Here is a 24,139-nt window from a genome sequence, read left to right as displayed (position 1 = left end):
ACTAGGAGATCTGTAGTGTAGGATTAATTAATACAACATTCTGGTCTGCCCACAGCATCCTCATTCTTGCTAACACATAATGGATTTGTTAATGCAAATATTAATAGGATTCTAAACCCAGTAAGTGCGGCCCTAGCGTTTCTCTTAAGTTACGATCTCTTTAAACATTCACACCCTTTCTACGTCTTAGGAGATGTGCCCGTCCCCAACACCTGGCTCTTTATTTTGTAAGCATATTTCCTCCTACATGACAGACGTTAAAGGTGAAGTCTGCCTTACCTCTACGATGCTTTTTAGATCTTGCACGTAAGTCCTCTCAGTCTCCAGAATTTCCTGGACAACTCTGTCCACGTAGAGGAGCTTGGGGCTGGTGGCCGAGTCTGCAGTCGTCTTGGGTGCCCCACTGGCATCCGCTCTCCGCTGGGCCCTAGGCTGCCTCTCGCTGGCCTCGTCCGTGTTCTGCTGCCTGGTGGGGTTGTCCCTCTGGAGGTCGCTGCTGGAGAAAGGCCTGGCTGGCATCAGCTCCAGTTTTATGGCCCCTGCTTCCTTATCCTGGTTAAACAAACCCAAGTGGCTGTTTGAAACTAAGGTCATTCTGCTGCCGAAGGAACCATGGCTGTCCCGGGAGGAGGCTGAGGACGATGTGGAGCCGAAGCTGACGGGTCGGTCGCTGTCAGAGAGCTCCATGGTCTTCAGTTTTCGGGAGTGGGAATGCCTGGCTGTCGTCTTGGGAGCTGGAATTTTGGTTACAGCTGATGGCACTTCAAGATGCAACTGGTGTCCATCTACGTGAGTTAAAGAAAATAAATACGAAGGGCAAGATAAGCAAGGTAGGCAAGTATTTTGAAATTCGAGCAAACAGAAAGTTGAAAGAAGTGAAAACCTAGCCCAGATGTGTATAGTCAATAACAAAAAGATGGCAAATTAATTATAGAAGGAAATGCAAAGGTACCTGTGGTCAACTGAGACGCAAAATTAGAGTTTCTACAGCATCACCTGGGAGCCAGTTAGAAATGCAGAGTCCCAGGCTCTGCCTTAGACCTACTGAGCTTTAATCTGTATTTTAGTAACATCGCAGTGCAATGTACACACATTGAAGTTTGAGAAGCACTATGAATACATCTGTTGGCTCAACAGTGTGACCACCTGGAATGACTCATATATGCAGATTACCCAGATTTACTAAATTAAAGGCTCAGCAGTCACGGATTGAGGAATCTATTACTTTAACAAGCACCACAAGTGGTTCTTAAGTACTTAAAAAGGACTCTCTGTGATTCTTACAGAATTCTGAGAAACATTCTATGTTTTAAGTACTCCACCATAATTCCACAAAATTTTAAGCTAGAATCCTGGAACCACTACCATTTGATTTAACTGATGCTGACAACTTTACACTTTACCTCTAATACAGCATTAAAGAAAAGGGTTGCCTGGACAATAATTTTCTAACACTTGGCAAGAAAAGCAAAATAAGATACAGTCATGTGCCACATAATGACATTTCATGGACTGCATACACAAGCATGGTTGGAACAATAGCCAAACCATTCAGCTTAGGTGTTTAGTAGGCCATGCCATCTAGGTTTGTGTAGACACACTTTGAGCTTGCACAATGGTGAATTTGCCTGAAGATGAATTTCTCAGAATATAATCCCCATTGTTAAGTGACAGATGACTATATTAAGACCCACATCCCACTTAAAATTTACCCTCTCACATTTCTCTAAATCTCTTCTTAAAAACTGACATTCCATTTGTGGCATATATCAAGTTATATTATTAGAGAGTATGTTTGTACAACATTCCACAAGTTATAATGTAACAGTGTAATTATACAATTAAATAATAAATATAGGAACTAAATTATGAGAAAACTTATGAGAAATGGGGCTGTTTGTATTTAGAATAGGGCATAAAAAAAATTCTGATTGCTAAGTCAAAAGGTCACTGAATACCCATGGCATTTAAATATGATCTTGGGTCCAAAAAGGACCTACCTGAAAAACTAAACTTTCAGAAACTATTTTTGTGAAACACTCAAAGTTCCAGTCTTCTTCATTTGTAAGGCAGGATCAACATTTTTTCCCCCCCATGATAATGAGATTCCAGGTTTATAGAAACAAAATGCCTTGTGATAAAGAATGTGATTAATGAAGAAATGTGCTTTGTGTTGGCAGGTTACCTTATTACCAAAATCCGTGTTTACAGGGTTTGTTAGAAAAATAGAAGAGTGAAACTTACGTTTAGAAGGTTATAACATGACACACACAGTAACGAGAGTATTAATGATCACTTTTCAACAGGAATGTGAATTTGGTTTGACTCTATAAGAAAGATCATCAAACAGCTGGTACCAATATTTTTAAAATATAAAGAAACCATCAAGTCTATACCCTTCAACAGACTTTTTCTAGATAGTTTATATTCGTGGCAAATATTAGTACAAAGTTATAATGCAAATATTAAAATTATGAATGTAAAATAAAGGAACTAACTCTGAGTCAACAAGAAGGAATGGTATGAAATGTGTAGGAAATGAGCAATTTATCAGCATAACCACTACCACATGGTATGAGTTTGCCACAAATTTTTAAAGCTTTTGCAATATTCTCCCTGCTTGCTCTATAACAACTTTATGGCCTATAAAACATGAATTGGTTATAGTAGTTAAAATGCACTTGACCTAAAAAGCCTGATCCAACTTGAGTGTGGCAAAAATCCAAGAAGCAGCCATGCTTTTAGGGATGCTTGCAGCAAAAGACGCTTGCCTGCTTTTGGGACTGGTGTTAAAGTTACGGGCAGTTCAAAGTAGGGGCAGACACAAGGTTTTCTTTCCATTGGCTTCCACGACCATGAGGTTGATCTCACTGTAGGAAATGGGCACTAACTCAGGAAGTATATGAGGATACTTTAAGGTCCTGAGGGTCCAATGAGGCTGTGATTTAGGACCAAACGTAAGTTGAATATATTATACTATATGTGAAAGGCCAGGACATCTGGAAAGGTCTAATCCCCATAGATCTGGATACACTGGTCTCCAGGGCAAGTTCTGATTTTCTAACTAGGTAAGAATCAGTCTCCTCTCCAGTATAGAAAACTGTTTTTAACACGGTTACAGAACTCTTGGCATTGTATTCATTATCAAGACTAGTGAAAAATGAGCACAATAGGGAGGCACATTTCTTTCTTATCATCATTTCTTTTCTCTGCTTTCCCACTTCAAGTTAGACAGCCAATATCGGGACCAAGGGATCAAACTGTTTTTAGAGAAGTCCATGTTGGGCTGTTAGGAATGATAGCGCCTTTAAAAATATTTTGAAAGGTAGGAGAAAGTGGGATGTGAAACTCAGGTCAACAGGGGGTCCCTTCATGGACAGATCTTAAACAGTAATGTGACTTGGGCACCATTCCAAGGAAGGCTCCCATGTCCCAACGCCAGGCTATGTAGTCAACGCCACTGGCACCAGCCTGTTTTTCAGCCTGCCAACCAGGCACTTTGTAAAATAGGATATTTCAGATATTTGGTATCGGTAGTATTTAGTCAAGCTTCCTGCCCCAAACTAAATACCTTCCAAAATTACCAATGACAGAAGTGAAACATTTAAAGTCAGGTCACCATCATCCTCACCACCACCACCATCAGCAGCAGCAGCACAGCATTTTCCCAGAGCCTTCTCGCCCACAGCATCAAATGAAGACTCTGTGACTCCCAGGTCTGCATGTAATATGAGCCTGCATTTGCTAATGGATAACGTTTTTCATGTTGATTCATTGCTTAGAAGATATTTACAGTTTTCTCATATACAGAAATGTGCCTCATAAAAACTGTCTAGTCTTGTTCTCGCCTTCCTCAAAATAATTTAAGATTTTCATCCTGTCTGGCCTATTCTTTCTGATACAACTCACAAATTATTAATATTTATCTTTACAGTGCACTGCTCAACACAGTAGCCACTGGCCACATGTGGCTACTGAGGACTTGCAGTGCTGCCAGTCTGAACTGAGCTGTAAGTGCAAAACACACACCTGATTTCAATGACTTAGTATGAAACAAAAAATATAAAATATCCCATTAATAACTTTTATATCAATTACATGTTGAAACGATATCTTGGAGCAGTGGCTTAATAATATTTTAAATTATTTTCACAGGTTTCATTTTACTTTTATTAATGTAGCTATTAGAAAATTAAAAATTACATATGTGGAGTTGGGTGGGTTGGCTCATGCCTGTAATCCTAGCACTTTGGGAGGCCAAGGCAGGAGGATTGCTTGAATCCAGGAGTTTAAGACCAGCCTGGGCAACATTGTGAGATCCCCATCTCTACAAAAAAATATAAAAATTAGCTGGGTGCGGTGGCACGTACCTGTAGTCCTAGCTACTTGGGAGGCTGAGGTGGAAGGATAGCTTGTGCCCAGGAGTTTAAGACTGCAGTGAGCTATGCTCAGGCCACTGTACTCTAGCCTGGGTGACAGAGTAAGACCCTGTCTCAAAAAAAAAAAAAAATTACATATGTAGCTCGTATATATCTTAGTTGGGTAATGTTGATCTATTAATAGAAGTCTTCTAGTTATTCTTGAAAATTTAAATATACCTTATCAATCTTTGTTCAAATAATAGTGAATGGAGAAATGCAAACAACACAAAGTTTGTCTTTTTTTTTACTCCATTCATTAATACACAATGTTGTTATAAATGAGCAAAAATAGAGTTGGGCGACAATCACTGTGTAGTAGATATTGGGGTAACTGATTTTCCACGATAAACTGAAAATACCCAGATAAAAAACTGTAGAGCAAGGAAGCTTTTTTCCCTTGCCTTGAGTGAAAGGTGCTGGCAGGCTGTATTAGTATTCTGGTAATTTACTGCATTCCTTCTCATAACTTCTCTCTCTTCCAAAATCCCAAACACAGGGCTAATAATATAACAGTTTCTGAGAACTTTTGGCCAAACCTTGCTAATGGCCCATAGCCAGTCGATCATTTGACCATGAATACCCTAAAATAAGCCGGTTCCACCCACCTTGAGGACTGTGGTCAATCTGACCCTTGGCAAACCCAGAAATGGTGGGGTGGAAGTACCTGCAGAGGTGGGGGTGGGGGGTCAGAGACCTGCTGATTCTTAGAACTAGAAGGACTGGCTAACCTAAAATAAAATATTCCTTTTTTGTGCCATCCTTAATAAAAGGAAAAAATGGCCAGACAGCTCCCATGTAGATATGCGTTCACACATTTTACTTCACGGAAAGTCCTTCTCTCTCATTTTTTTCTAGGCAAAAGAGCTCTCATTGCTTGGCTTTTCTTTGTTTACTCTTCAAACTTCCACTAATTGCCCTCCTTTGGAATATCACTGCCAGAATCAAAAGCGACACTTCTTGGCTCTAACTGGTTTCCCAGGCAGATTGAGGTTGGATGTAGAATGTTCCATGGCTTCCTGTGACCATGTTTGCATGGGGAAGGGAGTACTTGATGGTCCCACAGCCTACAGTGCCCAGGGAGAACCTTAGAAGGCAAGGCAGAAATTCTTCTCACTGCAGGGACTGAGGGGGATCAGGAGTTCCCAATTCTGCTCATTGCTATTCTAGACATCAGATACCTAGTCTGAGTCCCCTGGCAGGATACTCATGGAAGTCAAGAAAATGCTCACCAATGAATAACTAAAATTATGTAGTTCCTTGTTACACCTTCTGTGAATCCCTCAAAGAGGGGGAGGCCACAGAAAGACTGAAGTACAAGCAAGAAGTTATTCTATCAGCTAGTAAAGTCCATTTAATATAGAGCTAGTCTTTGGCAGAGCCTCAAAGTCATAAACAAGGAAATTTATGCTTTAAATTTTGTTTTAAAAGTCAAAGTTAAGAAACACATATTTATATATTTCTAAGATAACACCAGGCCTTGAGGAGCACCCTTCTCCCCTACATAGCTCCCCTACATAACCCAATAGTTAAAAGCCATCAGATAGCAACGTGTATTTCCACCTCTTTGTTTCCTAAAATATCAACTTATTCCTGTTTTAATGGCAGGGCCAAGACTATAATTCCACATGTTCTTTAGTGTTCACCATGTTCAATTCAGGGAACATGATTTTCATATTTATTTATAGCTATGTAGTGATAAGCAAAAAATCTGTTACCATGTTAATTTTCTAGTTTTAACCAAGGTACAATGTTTTTTTTTTTTTTTTTTTTTTTTTGAGACAGAGTCTCACTTTGTTGCCCGGGCTAGAGTGAGTGCCGTGGCATCAGCCTAGCTCACAGCAACCTCAGACTCCTGGGCTTAAGCGATCCTACTGTCTCAGCCTCCCGAGTAGCTGGGACTACAGGCATGAGCCACCATGCCCGGCTAATTTTTTTTTGTATATATATTTTTAGTTGGCCAGATAATTTCTTTCTATTTTTAGTAGAGACGGGGTCTCACTCTTGCTCAGGCTGGTCTCGAACTCCTGACCTCGAGCAATCCACCCGCCTCGGCCTCCCAGAGCTAGGATTACAGGCGTGAGCCACTGCGCCCGGCCAAGGTACAATGTTTATACAAGATATAACATTAAGGGAAGCTGGATGAAGGACATATAGAACTTTGTACTATTTTTGTAACTTTTCTATAAACTTAATTTTCCATAATAGTTCAAAAAATTTTTAATTAAAAATTATTTTTAATTGGGGTATGATTGAATATAAAAAGTTGTACATATTTAGTGTATAATACTTGATGAGTTTAGAGATAAGTATATACATCAAACCATCACCACAATCTATGCCATGAGCATATCCATTACCTACAAAGTTTTCTTATGCTTCTTTATTATTTATTGTTGTATTTTGTGATAAGAACACTTGACCTAATATCCTCTTTGCAAAATTTTAAGTATACAACACAGTATTGTTAACTATAGGCACAATGCTGTTGGACTTACTCATCTTGCATAACTGAAAATTTGTATCTTTTCACTAATATCTTCCCTGTTTCTTCCTCTCCAAGCACCTGGCAACCACCATTCTATTCTATTCTTTTATGAGCTTGATTATTTTAGATTCCTCATATAAGTGGTGTCATATAGTATTCATCCTTCTGTGTCTGGTTTATTTCACTTAGCATAACATCCTCCAGCTTCATCCATGTTGTCACAACAACAGGATTTCCTTTTTTATGGCTGAATAATATTCAAATTGTGTGTATATACACCACATTTTCCTATATCTACATGCAAAAGAATGAAAATGGACCCTTATCTTACACCATACACAAAAATCAACTTGAAATTAATTAAAGACTTTAACACAAAACTGAAACATAAACATGAAATTGTAAAACTTCTAGAAAAAAATAGAAGAAAAAAGCTTTATGACATTGGTCTTGGCAATGATTTCTTGGATATGACACCAAAAGCATCAGCAACAAAAGCAAAAATAGACAAGTGGGACTACACCAAATCAAAAATTCCTTTCCACAGCAAAGGAAACAATCAATAAAGAGACATCCTACAGAGTGGGAGAAAATATTTGTAAACTATGCATTTGACAAGGGGTTAATACTCCAGAATATATAAAGAACTCAAACAACTCAAAAGCAAAAAACCCAAATAACCCAATTAACAAATAGACAAAGAAACTAAATAAAATTTCTTCAAAGAAGACATATAAATTACCAACAGGTAATGGTATATTTCATATACCATATGAAAAGATACTTACCATCACTTAAAAAATCTCATTACCACTAGAGTCAGTAAAGCAAGCATTTGTACAAGAAGATTAAGAATGGGAAAAGATATTTTGCAAAAATGTTCTTGTTCAAACTAGAGGTAAGGGATTGAATGAGGAACAAAGATTCCTTCAACCTGTAAAATCTGATACTAAATACTCATGTAACTTACTGATTGATTCCTGAGTTAGTTGCTATGGTATGAATGTTTGTGTCCCTTACCAAGTCATATGTTGAAACCTGATCACCATAGTGATGGTATTAGGAGGTGGAGCCTTTGGGAGGTGAGTAGGTCATGAGGGCTCCACCCTCACGAATGGGACTAGTGCCCTTATAAAAGAGTCCAAGGGGAGCTTGTTTGTCCCTTCTGCCATGTGAGGACACATCGGAAGTGCCACCTAGGAAGAACAAGCCCTCGGCAGACACAGAATCTGCTGGCACTTTGATCTTGGATTTCCCAACCTTCAGAACTGTGAGCAATAAATTTCTGTTCTTTATGAGTTACCCAGTTTAAGGTATTTTGTTAAGTAGCAGCCTGAATGGACTAAGACACTAGTCAATGGAAACTGAGAGATACAACAGTTACATCAGTTGAGTAGGGATTAAGTAGATAGTTAATGCAGCTAATGTATTAATATTAGATAAATTGCCTCAGCTAAGTGGTGACTCTGGACCAGTCTGGTTAAAGGGGACCTACAGGAATTCCCTGAAGCCTTTTAATGCAAATGCAGCTGTTTTTATCGTATGCTTTTTTGTGGTGACACAGTGTGGGACACGAAGGAGATGATCACGACACCCTGCACCATCCCGTGTTACCACTTACAGAAGGAACTGTTAGTTGCCCACCAAAATCCACTCTCCCCTTTTCCTTAGTGAACAGAGTTTCAGCTGAGCACATGTCCCAGCTTCCCTGGTCATTAGATACAGCCATGCAGTCAACTTCTCACCAGTGCAAATGATATATGCCCCCGTGGGGGTCCATTTCTCAAGACATGAGACATCGTTCCTCCACATTCTTTCCCCTTTGCACTGGAACCCAGATGTGGTAGAAACCTTGCCTCAACTCTGAGAATGATACCAGCCACCCTAGAGGACGGCAGAACAAAAAGACGGGTGAAACCACGCAGCCACTGGCACTGGACATGACTTGAGCCACCACATTAAAAAGCCTGGTTAGGCCGGGCGCGGTGGCTCATGCCTGTAATCCTAGCACTCTGGGAGGCCGAGGCGGGTGGATTGCTCGAGGTCAGGAGTTCGAGACCAGCCTGAGCAAGAGCGAGACCCCGTCTCTACTAAAAATAGAAAGAAATTATCTGGCCAACTAAAATATATATAGAAAAAAAAAATTAGCCAGGCATGGTGGCGCATGCCTGTAGTCCCAGCTACCCAGGAGGCTGAGGCAGGAGGATTGCTTAAGCCCAGGAGTGTGAGGTTGCTGTGAGCTAGGCTGACGACATGGCACTCACTCTAGCCTGGGCAACAAAGCGATACTCTGTCTCAAAAAAAAAAAAAAAAAAGCCTGGTTATCCTGAAGCTGCCATGCTAGAGAAACCATCTGATGTGACCACAACAACATGCAGAGGGATGCTCAAGGGTCCCCAGCTGTTCCCACCCCTGCTGGTTGAGTTTCCAGCCAAGGCACTAGACATGCGTGAGAAGCCTTCCAGACGACTCAGCCCTGCTGTGTCCGACTGCAACTCCATGACAGTACCCAGGTCAGAACTACCTAGCACAGCCTTTCCCAAATTCCTGACTCGCAGAAACCTTGGAAGACTGTAAAATGATTATTGTTGTCAATCCATTAAGTTTTGGGGTGATTTGTCATGCAGCAAGAGATAACCCAGACAGTCTCTATGATGGCAGATTAGCCTTACTATAATACAACTGTTATAATTCTGTATCAAAATTATCCTTATAAAAAACACCAAAACCAACCTCAATGTTTTTTTTATGTGTCTCACTGTTAAAACATTTTATAGATGGAAAAGACAAAACAGAGAGATTAGGTAACATTGTGCACAAAGTCAAACTGTGAACCAGGGGGTATGTTTTCTGATTTCTAGTCCATTATTCCTTGTACTTGGGTATAGATTCATAAAATAGTAGGGCAGAAAAGGAACTCAGAGATCAGGAAATGAACGCCTCAGTATAGGCTACCTGTCTAAAGCACAGGGTACCTACCACGTGCCAAAAAGACCTACAGAGAGAAAGAGAGAGAAAGTGTATGTAAGGATGAATACATCCCCAGCTTTGTGTGCAAAAATAAGAATTCAGAAGACCAGCCAGAAATTAAATTATGACCTAATTCTCTCTATTGATCAGAGGATTTGCATGTTTGCCCCAGTTCTGCACCATCCAGGCTTACAATTTTGGATCTTTGGTTTCCTCACGTGTAAGTGAGGCAGCTGAACCAGATGACTTCTCCAGGTCCCACCCAAAGTCACCAAGTGACTCTAACCCAGAAACACCCAGCAAATCACTGGCTGCCACAGCTGCCCTGCCCATTCCTAGCTGGCGTCACAGCACAAGCAGTAACCCCATCAGAGCACTTTCCCTCTACATCCTGCTAATATCAGATCTTGGATGATGAAATACTGTCTATCACTGAGTTTGCCACAGGCTAAAAAACTATTTTCAATTTAGCTTAAATAATAATCTATGCTCCAGCTTCACTTTGAACAGCACCTTCCTGTTAGTGGAAAAACACCAGTCTCAAGGCAGTAACTAAACAATGATTGTTATATACACAAGCTCCATCTGTATTGAACACACTCAGTTCCAAAAACATCCCTGCACAGTTGGGAGGGAAGCATTAAGAGAAATAACATTTTCTTAAAGAAAAAGGCAGAGGAAGATGAGGAGAATTTCAAGTGACTCACAATAGCACTTTGAGCAAATAAATCCATCCATAAAGTACACTAAACATTTTCTTAAGAGAAATCGAAGTGTCTAACAACAGAGCTATGAATAAATCAATCCATCTATAAGGTGCAATATAAAATGATTAAATGTCATGTCCTCTCAAATCTTTAATAAAGACTGTAGAAAATGGTCATAACATATAGTTGAGTAAAATGGTGGTTTAAAAAACACATATAAATATGATCCCAATTTTGAATTTAAAATGCCACTTCTTTATTAGCCACATTAGAAATAGATTGAAAAGATATATAATAAAATTTTAACTTTGGTTTTATCAAGTAAAATGGGTATTTTTTCCTTTGATATTTATCAGTAAATGTTTTTTCAATAAGTATATTTTATCATCTGAAAAATTTATTTAAGGAAATTAAAATCACAACCTTAATTTATGTCAAATATTTAATTTTAAATTAAAATAATTTTAATATTCAATATGCGACTAAGAAATGCTGAATATATACATCTCTCAAAAATGTTGGTGTCACTAAATTCAAATAATAAAACAAAATAAAATCTGATTCCAATGGACAACAGTACTGAATACAATCCACGCCTCCTTTCCCCAATCATTGCTCCCAACAAAAGTATTTCTTACCAATAAACACTCACAATGGAAACTGCATGTACTTAGTCAACTTTGGTTGCCACCAGACTCAGACTAAATTTCATCACTGCAGTTGCTAAGCAAAAAATTGCAAACATTTATTCTGTTCCTCTGGCTTAGCTTGCATGAAGCTCAAAAAGAAAGCATATTAAAATGGTGAGCATTCAATGCACAACAACTTAGGATTTTAGATTTCTCCTCAGAGTCACAAACATCAGCTCTCTAGATATATCAACTTAACTTTAAGGAAAGATCAAAACCAAACCAAACCAAGACAAAAACCATTTAAGACAGGCTGCAGTTCAGATGGAGGGGGGAAAATCATCATCTAGACCAATTCCCCTGTTGGATAACTCTTTTTAGTCCATCGTGTTTATAACAGAAGCATTCCTTGCATTATAACATAGCCAAGCCTCCGTCCCTGCATAGTTGTGAAGAAACCCCCCCGGCGACCGTTTCTCACCTTGGCTACTCGGAGAGGGAAGGAGCAAGTCTGTCCCAGCGCTGGTTCTTTGGCGACATTCATATTAGCACCTACCTGAGCTTCCCTAAGGCTAAAGCACATCGTCTGCCTTCAGCTGATGCAGTGACCTCACTGGGTGCTCAGTCAGGTAAAAGCAGCAGCTTTACTAGTCTGTGCAGCGCCGTTGTAGGAATATTGCATGAGTCAGCTTTTATCTCTCAAACCCAACACACAAAGGCTTTACAAAAACCTGATTTGCAACTTTCTCACTGCCTTTTTCCCCTAGTGTGCAGACCACAGACTTCAGCATCACTAAGAGCCTTAAATGAAACATGACATCATTCAATTGAGAAACAGGACAATAGACACCACTGTGGGTAACTTGAAAATGCACACTTCACTGAGCAACACCCTACGACTTCCATTCTTTTGTGAACATCAAATACAACCCACACTCGCCTAAAGCTGCTTGGGCTTCACCTTCCTGGCTCCGGCCACGGTTCTCATTAAACTCCACAAAACAAGCAAGATCTTTGGAGCTCTGATATTTTTAAGTTCACTTTCTGAATTATGAGTTTGTTTCAAAGTAAATGGACACGTCTTTAACATAAATTTTAAAAGGACATTTTTGGGTGGGGGTAGGGCAGTGAGTAACAATTGAAGGCAGTCTGGACAATTAGTTTCTGTTAACATGACACTTAATAGTGTTTTAAGCAAAGTTAAACATGAATATATTTAAGTTTGACACTTTAAAAAACATTTTAAAAAATCTGAAGACAAATACCTAAAATCAAAACTTACAGGCATTTCTTCAGAAAACGGTCAAGTTCTGTGATTTTATATTCATAAATACTAAGTAGTAAAGACAGAATGATCTAATATTCCCACACTTTAGTGAGACCTTCAAATTATTTGAGGTTTTCAATTTCCCTATGGCCACCTGTCCTTCTTAAAATGCTATATCTATTTTTATATGAAGATTCAAAAGGTTTATATTTGAAAAAGATATTGAGTTCTTTAGATGAAGGTCTCCAGAAGTACAAAAATGCTATTGAAAATTGATACCACTGCACCATGGAACTAAAAATCAAAATATAGATTATGTCCATGTATAGACACCTAAAACTAAACTATTTCAAAGGATTAAAGTCCTTTAAATAGAAGTTCCATTTAAAGCATTCATTTGTGGTTGTGGAAAATAACATTAGCGGATGGTCTTTAATATAGCTATTTCTATCATGCCTAAGTGACTTAAAATTAACAACATAATAGAATAATTTGTTTTAATGCCTGTTACCTTTCAAATAAGGCTGAAGATACACAGGGCTACTTGAATAAGTCATTTTGATGGAACTGCATCAGTCAGCTCAGAAGACAACTTGCTGGGAATGATTTCTCCCCTCCCCCCCAAATATTTACCAGTTTGATAGAAATCACTAAACCAAAGATGCTGAAAAGGCAGTTTGAGAGGAAGGGTCCTCCCCGGGCTGTGGAGACTGTGTCTTAATCCTCCATTCTTACCTCTACAGCCACCTCTCTTGCCTCCCAAATAAAGTCTGTCCCCTATGGCAGCACCCAAGCAGGGCCCTCCCTTTCTGCTCAGCCAAGAGTCAGCTCAAATCCCAGCCAATCTGCTGCAGCCACTCTAGAGCACTGCTCTTTCCATTAATTAAACAGCTGCTTATTACACTTGAAGTACCACGTGGTCTCATACTTAATTATTTTCTAATTGTCTCTCTCCTACCCTGCATTGGCTGCTGTGGGGGAAAGGACCCTTCCTATACCGTAGGTTTGATATTCTTGTGGAAGATACAAAGATCTAAACTCTTAGATGGGGTGGAACATACAGAGGCTTTCGGCTTCCTCTTGACTCGTTTATTGTCTGTGCATATCCTCAGATCACAAGGATTAATAGTTACTTTCATATTCCAATAAGAATGTTATTGTACTTAGATATTTTTTATTTTTATTTTTGCCAAGAAACATGTGTTTTAAAAGTCATTTCTGAGAGATACTGTGTCTAAGTAAACAAAAACAGCAAAGCTGCTTTGAGTGTGGACGGTGGGCGGTCAGCTGTGCCTACCCCGTGGACAAGTGACAGTCCTGAAGGGCAGCTTCAAAGTGACAGTACAGGCCATATTTGGTCCTATGGGACAGTTATTTGTTAGTTCATCCACAATTCCTGCTTTCGCAAAATCATCAACTTGTATAAATGAGACCTCCCATATCACCTGCAGATAATTGAACCCCCCTATATTGCACCCACAAATATCAAGGGTTTAAAGTATTTTGAATTTAGTTTTTACAACTGTAAGCTTTTTCAAAGCAGGGGATACACACACACATTTTTGCCTTTATGTTTATCCCAGTACCAAGTATTTTCATAACTGAATTAACCAATGAATAGTGCAGGAGGCCTGGAGAGGGATAATGCAGACACACACTAGCAGAGAGGAAAAGCAAGGGGAAGAGAAAGGTATTAATACGCTTCTTGAGCAACATTCAAGGTTCTTTGACACCTGAGAGCAGAGGAGCCCTTTGCACCTCAGTGTTTTCTTAAGGCCTGAGTTTGCTCCACTTTAGCTCTGGGATGGTTTTGCATCCCAGTCCTTCCCCTCTCCTGTTCCACATGCTGGATACCAGGATGATTAACAGTTCTTGGAGGTGCCCTGCTGCCTTGCCACTGTTCATGCAGGAAAAGAAAAATATCCTAAGACAACACAAGAGGCACAAATGCTGGTATACTTGTCACTTCTTGCTGCATAATTTGTTTGCCAATAGTAACACTGGGTGAAAAGATTATTATTGCTCAGCAAAATTTCTTTTTAAATGATAGTGAGAGTGGCCACAGATGAAAGGAACGTGTATGCCTTGTTAGGCAACAAAGGACCCTTACTGGAAGGCAGCTCTTTTCGCTTCCCTCCCAGCACTGGTTACACAAGCAGGAGGAACAGGTGCAATGCTCAATGTCCCCGCCTGGAATGGGGGATCGAGGCACAGACGTGCAGCACTCACAGGATATGTCTATAGCAACCAGAACAGAAACCAGCCGGCAAGGAAAGTGCAGGCCAGCCTTGTGGCCTAATTGGAGAAAGACCAGAAAGTCTCCACCATTTAAACAATCCCTTCTCAGAAGTCTGCCATAGGGCCTGGAATTCTACTCTTAAAAACCAACTCTTTGGCCAGGCGCGGTGGCTCACGCCTGTAATCCTAGCCCTCTGGGAGGCCGAGGCGGGTGGATCACTCGAGGTCAGGAGTTCGAGACCAGCCTGAATGAGACCCTGTCTCTACTAAAAATAGAAATAAAAATTATCTGGACAACTAAAAATATATATAGAAAAAAAATTAGCCGGGCATGGTGGCCCATGCCTGTAGTCCCAGCTACTCAGGAGGCTGAGGCAGGAGGATCGCTTAAGCCCAGGAGTTTGAGGTTGCTGTGAGCTAGGCTGATGCCACGGCACTCACTCTAGCCAGGGCAACAAAGTGAGACTCTGTCTCAAAAAAAAAAAACAAAAAAACCCCTACTCTTTTTAGCTTAAGGTAAAAGACATCAGTTAAAACCACTATATCCCCTTGGGAAGGGTTATGGAGTCATTGCCACAGTAGTGTGAATTAGCCTGCTCATCCTTCCAAGAACCTACCCAGGTTTTTTAGGAAGGAGACCACAAAGGGGAGGGTGAGGGCAGGAAGCATAGACAGCACACAGTTCTAGGGACTCACAAGGCCTGACCTAATTGAGACACTCTGCAGACTTTGCAGCCAGGCAACAGCTCAAAAAGCTGGGTAATGAAGGAGGAAAGAATGGCCGGAGAGAAGACAAAGGGCAAAGGCATGTGTATATTTTTGGGTTCAAGGAAAGATTTTGCTTCACATAATATTGGATAAGGCAGATTTAGAAAATAATCTTACATTTTCAGATACAAAGGTACTAGAAGTTATAAAGGGTATTTCAAGACATAAATACTATTTTACACAGGGAGCACAATTTAAATGCATGGCGGTAGGGGGGCTCTTTATCTTGTGATTTAAGATATTGCCATGGTGGCACATTTTCCAAGACCAATGGTAAAACCAACTATTTTCTGAAGCACAGGCCACTGATAAACATTCTTAATATATTCTTAGTCTATTAGAACTTTTTACTTTGAAAGAAAAAGGCATGAGACCACATTTTCTAAGAGCATCCCACAGAATAAATGTGATAAATATTAAGAAAATTGCATGCCAAAAGGTGTCACGCATCTGCATTGAAGTCCCTTAGAAGGACACACTGACCTTCCTCCTGAAAGTGAGAGAGACTCTTCTGCACTGCAGTTGTTATTTATTAAAAATCTATACACACTCTTTAAACAGCCTACTCCAAACCCGGAAAATGTCACCAACTATAAATTCTGCCTTACTGCTGTTATACCAACCAAATACCAACCAAATTCTGACTTACTGTTATTATACCAACCAATATACTTTGTCAAACAAAAAAAGCTAACCTGGTGTTTTGCTTTCTAAAGGGTGCTTTTCAAATGAAATAATTTTAGTGGCAAGGCAGTTTGTTTTCACAAATTTAAAAAGTATTTACTCTCAGTAAAAGACATAGGTTTTAGCTAGACAAAAGCATTAAAAATATAGGAGAAATTAAATGAAAGTATTTTTTGTTAGTCCTGGAGTACTGAATCTAACAATAGAAACCAAACTGAACATACTAAATAGTTACCAGTACTCAAACCATGCAACTGAAAACATAGTTTCTCAGCCCCTATTGCACTAAATGTCAGTACTGAGGCATGGTCATAAGAATTCTGGAAGACAAACAAACAAACAAAGCCTATTACTCACAATATCCTTTCCTTGCAGTCAAGTTACGATTTAACTACTCCACTGTACACCTACCTCCTTCAGTCAGCCATGAAATGAACTGAGATGGCCTTGAAGGGCACACATTCTGGGACTCCAAAATCTTGCTCTGCTTCAGACGTTCTTCCTCCATGGGTTCATTTTTCTGCTTCTATGACAATCATTAGCTCTATTTTTCACTCTGTTCTTTTATTAGGCTATTTGGTCTTTATTTTCCAGGGATGATGAAATCAAGTCTTGGTTATTTTTGAACTGAACAATTTTTAGATATCAAGCAAGCAAATATGTTGCAACTAGCCTCTTGCTCTCAATAATCTATCAGTCCCATCTTTAAGGACACCACTGGAGGACTTGCTGTGCTAAGCACAATGAACTAATTATCCCTGAAGAATGCAGTCCGTTTCCAGACACATTTTTCTCCAGGAGATAACACACATCTAATCCATTCATAACTAAAGGCATTCAAAACAATCTATACTTTTGAAACACTCTAAAAAATGTACTTGAACTTGCAGAAAAGGCTTGGATGCTCTGTTGAAATCCTGCAGCAGTGTGTATTTTCCAAAATACTAATTAAAACAAGAATCTCTTACAGTTTCAGAGTAATAACCATCGAGGCTCACAGCCTTTCTGTGAGCTTGCAAAGCAATTTCCCATCCTGGCAGAGATGAGAGACAACCCCATTGGCTAGGCTTCCCTCCTCTTTCTGGGCACAGCTCCACGGCTGCCAGGGGGCGAAAGGGAGGGCTCAGGTCAACATGGCCAGCTGCCCCCACCCCCTCCCATGGGCCCAGTGACAGTGGGTTTAGAGAGGCAATTCTCAAATGCAACAGAGGAGAGAACGTAGTTTGCAGGGGAGACACAGACAAGCTGCTTGGAGCAAACATGAATTAATCAGTCTCTGAACCAGTTCAGGACTTCCCCTCTTCCCCCTGCCCCCCAAGCAATTCCTATCCTTCAGGATCATCATAATCAGTCTTATTCCTCCACTCCCAAAGATATGTTCAATGTCACAGCGGTTGACAGCTTAACCTCTAAGATGTATGACCTGTGAGCAAATGAATTTATCTCGGGGGAGACTATATAATTTCTACAACTGAAGTGGGTGGCTTGAGCTTATTTGGCCTCCTGTACCAAGGCGTGGGGACAATCCCATTCAGGCAGAGATTTTTAAAAGGCCAAATTTAGTTTCTACTTCAGGAAAGCAGAATGTATTCCTCTCTAAATGAGTTGAGGGGACTTATTACTTTTGAGGATTTTTTTTTTAACTAAAGAAGGTAACGAAGGCTGCTGCCCTTCGTATATTAGTATCACAACAGTCTTCAACACCCGTCTGTTGCCGTGCGCGCTGATCTGTGCCTTTCAGAACACTGGCACCCGCAGAGCGACCTGCTGGTCTTTCTCCCTTCACACTTTTTTGCTACTTGAACTAACAGCGTCAACCACTTACTCGCCCTGGCTCTCGGGGACCTACGAAAGGCCAGGCTCCGTGCTGGGTACAGTGAATGGACAGGGGCTTTGCCTTCTTGGAGCTCCTGTCAAGTAGGATTGGACAAGCCTCAGATACAAAAGGACAAGTGTGACGAGGGTTAGGAGGCAGTGTGGGACACTACAGATGGAAACTACCAAGAATTGTGTACAGAAGCATTTGCTCTATTTTTTCATCCAAACTGTCTTTCCCCCCATTCTCAAACTGTCCTTCAATTAATATTAAAAGTGGATAGTAACTTTATGTTACTATCAAGCTAAATTAGGTTGCCTTCACTTGGAGTTCCCTTTCCAGAGTATGCCCAGTTAGACTCATCTTTCATCTTATATTTAATTGCTTAGTATCCTAGCCGAGAGCCAAACTTGCTGAACGTTTTTGTGAGTCTAAACACTTGCCTAATTCCCAGTTCCCACAGAGGTACATGAAGTAACTTGTTTATGTTACCAGAACAAAGGAAAGGAAAAAGAGCTCTCTGTTCAACTGCAGGTTTAATCTTAATTAGGTCAAGAAACAAGTGTAACCAAATTTATTTTTGTTTATTCTGAATAAAAATTATTGAGTCCTTTATAAGTGTAGGAAAGAAGAAGCAAAGAAAGAGAAAAAGCCAAAACATTGAGACTAGTGGTTTGAGAGGTGGAATTATGGATGAGTTCTTTCCTGCCCACTTTGATTTAGTCTCTATATTTTCTTTAATGAATATGCATTATTTGTGTAATCAAAATATAAGAACAAAATGAATTTCCGTGATGGGTATTCTCCGTGTCCCCACCTTTCCTGGCCCTGCCCTGACCAAAGGTCTGCCCACCCACTCCCTTGCTCGCTACCTTCCAGGGGGCTTGGCTAACGGGAGGCACTGGTATTTAGGAGCAGGAAGAGGGGGAAGTAGGGGCATTTCCTGTTTTCCCGTTGATTGTTAGGGGGCAGCCCCTCACGTTTCCAGCCCTCACTGGGCTTTCTTAACTCTATCTTGTGCCCCGGTCCCTCAAGGGTCCCTGCAGGTTGTCCCAGAGAGCAGTGGCTGAGGCTTCCTGCCGTTGCTGTCTGTCCTCGTCTCGCATCCCTTCCCCCCCAAACGAAGGAGCCCCTTCATTAAACCCTTCATTTGAGCCAGCTGAGCTAATTCAGTTTTTGCCAGGTCTCTGCCTGATGCAATGCCATACTAACTCCAGAATCTTCGGTCTAAAAAGTTGATTTAGTCAGAATGTTGACCTGAGCTTTTCACTCAGTGGTATAATGCCAAATTTTAGCCCCTTTTGACTTACGGTCCACTTGACTCAGGGCAATGAAATGAACACTTAATTAGAGCCTATGTTATGCCAGAAACATATTTTGAGTTTGAAATCTACTGATCCAGTCATTTACTCAATATTTATTGAGCAGCTACTATCTGCCTGGCACTGCCTTAGACACTAAAGATACAGCAGTGAACAAAATAGATAAACATCCCTGCCTCTGCGATGCTCATTTTCTAGGGGGAATATATGGAATAAAGCCCTATGATAACAAGATGTCAGTGTTGGAAAGATACCTTGGGACATTCTAATCGAACCCCTTATCTGGTGTTTGAATTATCACTTTCAATATCTCCCCAAATGTGTCCAGTCTCTGCTTGCATACTGCTACAGACATTTCATTCCTGCTCAGATAATCGGTCACACTTTCTCTCATTGGGCTGAAGTTCTTTAAGGACCAGCACAGGAAAACACAAGGGAAATCACACCTCACCTCTGTTAATATTTTGTAGTTCCTTAATTATCTGAGCTCTGCTATGGGTTTCCCATATGTATTTGCCTCTTCATTCAAATACTTACTGAGGAACTGCCCCTAAGGACTCCTGGAAGCAGGGCTCAATGGCAGGGGTCAGGGTAGGGGTGGGGGGCCGAGGGGGACAGCTGCCCCTCTTGGCTGTGGGGAGTGTGGGATAGTCCATACTTCAAACCATTCTCTCATCACCTTCTCCACGTGTCTCAGGATCTTGCTGTCCTACGGCTTCTACCAAAGTGATTTCAAAATCTTAACAACCCTCATGCCAACCTACCACTGTAAAAAATGTCGAAAAGACATCATTTTTAGAGAACATCCTCTGGGAAATAAATGTTCTCCCTGCTCCTCCCAAGTTGCACCTTTAGATACATCAACAGCATCTGTCCTCAGAGGGCACAGAGTTTGGCTTGGCAGACGCTGAAGGGTCGCCTGAGCAGGAGACTGACTGCTGCGTGAGATTTGCACCACATGGGGGGGAAGGCACAGGAATCATGGAAACATGTCAGGGAGACCAGGCCTGGTTTGGGGCAGTCCAGGAAGGCTTCCCTGAGGAAGGGACGTGTGAACTGACAGCTGAAGGCTGCGAAGAAGTCAACTCGGGGAAGCCAGGAGGAAAGAAAAGCCCATCTAGGCCTCTTTACCGGCTGTCAGCATCGGCTGCTGGCGTACCTGGCATTATAACCACAATGACCACCCAATCTAGATTCTTTTCCTGGGCAATCTTGTTTGCAAATATACTGTTGCATCCCACAATTAATAACTATGTTTACTGAACAATGCCCCTTTATTAAAGTATCTTCTGCCTTCCTTCTGTACTCTGGAGTGAGCCTGTGCTCTAATCTGTGTATATCAGTCTCTTCTCAGCATTTCTGCCTCCTCCAGACGGTGGGCAGAGCTGCTTGAGCAGTAACCGTAACTTTGTTCTTGCCCAATCACTTGAACAGGGTCCTTATAAGGTGTGGTCACAATAAATCACAATGTAAACCTCCCTGCCCAGCATTTTCATCTAGATATAATCAGATTAAAATGAACATCAAAGGAGCCCTAAAAGAAGGGGGTCACAAAAGGACAGAATGGGAGAGGGAGTGGTGGTTACGCCACCATTTGTCTTGCTACTTCTACGGGCCTTATGCACTGACCACGTGTGTTTGTGCCATGAGTATTTCCCAGGACCAGTTGGTCATCTCTTCCAGGGGACCCAAAGCCAGGGACAACTGCCCAGCTGCCAATATGGTTACAGACATAGGACATCTGCGTAGGAGTCTGTACGAATTAGGGTGCAACAAAATGGCAAAACGTAACCAATTAAGCTGCTCTAAGAGTACTGAGGAGTTATGCTTTCACAATGACTGTTACTTAGCAGCCTTGTGAGTTAATAAAAACCATCCCCAAAGCTGAACTTACTTGTTCGATCTAAACCATCATTTACTGCTCGTAAAATGATGTGTGGAAAGGACACAAGATCTGGAGTTGAGATGTGTGGAATCTCAGCTCTACCAGACAAGTTTGTCATCTCGGGCAAGCTGCTAACCTCTTTGTGTTCCAGATTCCTTCTGGGTTAGTACAACGAAAGCTCTGGAGTCTCTTACATTTAAAAACATTTGCCAAATCTAGGAATCTGAGATTCCACGATTTTGGGTGATGGGTCCTACTGAGATCCACTTCCTAACTCCATGGACAGTCTTTCTTGAGGCTCTCAAATAACTTTAGAATCTTAAACTGGTTCCACTGTTATAGTCGGATAACCATAAACTAATGTAAAACTCAGGGGCATGCGGCCTTGATATAGGGAAATTACTTTCAACTACTTGTAATTCCTTAGGTGGCAGTATTTGTGATAGACATCCTAACTATTACCAACAGAAAAACTCCCTACAACATTTTTCAACAACATCATCTGATGATGCACTGATGTCTAGCATCCAGGTCATGCTTTTTCCATATTCACTGACATCATCTCCACTTCCTCCAAAACTACATCCTGGAAACCAGGTTATAAAGTAGATTATGAAATAGCTCATTTTACCACAGAGGTCTTCTGGAATCTGTGGTTGCACCTCAACCAAGTACCTGCCCTAACAGACCTCTGGAATAGTGGTAACATAGAAGTGGAGCTAACTACACAACTGCAAAAATTATGCACCTCCAATACACAGATAAAATGATGGTCGGTTCTAAGTTATTCAAGAAGCTCTTATATGTTACGTTCATACACAACAATGATGATTAGAACTCACTGCAATGGGGTGTCCTGGTTGAGCCTCCACAGAGATTGGGTGGGTGAGGCTGGAAGACTTTGTAGCTGTCCCCCAGTTGGGTTTACTTGCTGTGATCGACTGATCAATGATTGATTTTTTTGAAGGAGCCTACCTAAGTTGGCCCCTGGAAAAAGAACTCTGACATTATGTAAAACTGGAATTCAGATATTTTCAGGCATATATCACAGATTCAATGTGGGGAGTGGAGGGTGGGGCAGGGGGGTGAGAGACCTGGTGGAGAGACAAGACTTGGTGGCCCTGGGAGAGACGAGGGGCAGGATGTCTGGCACGATGGACACAACAAGCAAACGGCCGTGGCAGCCAGGGCAGTGCTGGTTTCCGAGTTCGTGTGTGGCATGTACTCAGGCTGGCCTTGCCCCCACCACCTGGACAGCCTTTGGGTGCCCTGATGAAGGAGAGACAGGGTGGCCAAAAAACAAAAACAAGGAATATAACAACTGTAACATCCCAGGTGACTGGGCTGTGAGATCCTTCTCTCCAACTAAAGAAAACACAAGAGGAGAGAACCCTTTTCCCCACGAAGAAAAGAGTGGAGGGTCTCAGCGGGCTGGGCCGCGGTTTGGGTGGCCCACAGACAGTTCCCACAGGGAGCTTGGGCTCTCTGGGTGTCCCAGAGAAGGGGCCCCTGAGAGGATCCATGGTGTGGGTTGAAGGGCAGTGACACGTCAGGCAGACGGAACAGGGAGCTGGGAGGAACGGGAAGAGAGTGAGGTCCTGTCCTTCCGCTTGTGGGAAGTGACAAATGAGCCAGCAAAGTCTGGTCTTTTAAAGCGACTTTACCTGTACCCGTAGGGCTGCTGAGGCCTGGTGTGAGCTGAGGCTGGTTAGGCAGAGTGTGACCTCAGACCTGTTGTTTGGTTAACACAGGGTTTATATTTCTTTGAATTGATGAGCAAGTTTTAAAAAGTCAGGATATTTTGCATAAAAATCTGGATGTTTTTGTTTGGGGAAGGGGTGCCAAAGAAAAAATAAAAGACTAAACATCTGTTTACGCCAATCTGACATTCCCACACAGCAGCAAGGTGAGGAGCTCACATCACCTGGCTGCGCACTCTCCTGTTTGCCACAGTCCCCGCCACCCCCTTTAGTGCCACACCCATCTCCTTCGCATCTTTACATGATCTGCCTGGCCCTTGAGGCACGTGACCCTGGTTTACACACGTGGGCACATCAGGGCAATTCACTGTGTACTAGGTTAGTATACTAGAAATTACCAGATTACTTAATCTGATAGGGACAATTTACGTCTCCAATTTGTAAGCCATATCAAAATGAAACATAAAGAACTTTAAAAATGTCATTTGTTGTTTGTTCCCCTATGGAGGATTAGGCAGAGAAAAGTGCCATTAGACCAATCTTTCTACCATGGGAAGATCTGGTGAGGGAAAGGGAAGGAGGTTTACTATGGAGGGGTGGGGAGAACGTTAATTCAGGTCAGGAAATGTAAATTGTCTTTACCATTTAAACTCATTAGCTCTTATCTGCATTTTTCTACTCTTTATATTAATCAAAGTGTCTTATCCTCTGGTTCTTTTACAAACCTGCGTTTCAATAAAACATTAGAATTTGTTCAGGGTTTCTATGAAGGAATTAAGATAGAAGAAGCAGTTTAATAGGTAATTCTGCCAAACCGAATACCCAGAGAACTGGTGTTACAGATTTTGACACTTAAAAATCTCAGAATGGCAAGCCAAAACCACAGCTCCCAAAGAACGACACGTTGAATTGGCTCGCAAGACTCAGTGGCTCCTGCCATCTACCTACCCTTATAGAAACATTGAAGGGAGGATTTGTTTTTGATGCTTTTCTGAAAAATAAGCCAAGATCCATTATAAATGCCAAAATTTACATATTATATCCTAACCTCATAAAACACTAGTTTTGTTGTGCCATTTTAAAAAACAATAGAAGACTTAGAATTGGAGATTCTAGTCCCATGGAAATAAACAACGGCTGTAAAATTAAAGACACCTAGAGGCATTAATCATCAGCATTTTTCCTAGAAAGGGGAAAAACCCCATCCTGCACACCATGGCAGTGTTTTCTTCCTTTCCGAACCCTGG

General features: G+C 41.2%; 1 protein-coding gene across 2 annotated transcripts in view; it reads right to left on the bottom strand.

The window, feature by feature from the left end:
* PLEKHG1 (pleckstrin homology and RhoGEF domain containing G1) overlaps window positions 1-24,139 on the bottom strand; it is a 196,114-nt gene that overhangs the window by 75,396 nt on the left and 96,579 nt on the right. For both annotated transcript variants that reach the window (XM_045544568.1, XM_045544567.1), the window contains exon 2: window positions 280-785. In XM_045544568.1, the coding sequence (XP_045400524.1) occupies window positions 280-687 (408 nt within the window). In that variant the 5' untranslated portion in view covers window positions 688-785. The remainder of the gene's footprint in view (window positions 1-279; window positions 786-24,139) is intronic.

This window comes from Lemur catta, chromosome 2, assembly GCF_020740605.2.
Source record: "Lemur catta isolate mLemCat1 chromosome 2, mLemCat1.pri, whole genome shotgun sequence".
NCBI lineage: Eukaryota > Metazoa > Chordata > Mammalia > Primates > Lemuridae > Lemur > Lemur catta.
Note: the sequence above shows the minus strand (reverse complement) of the source record. Positions and strands in the feature narration are given on the sequence as shown.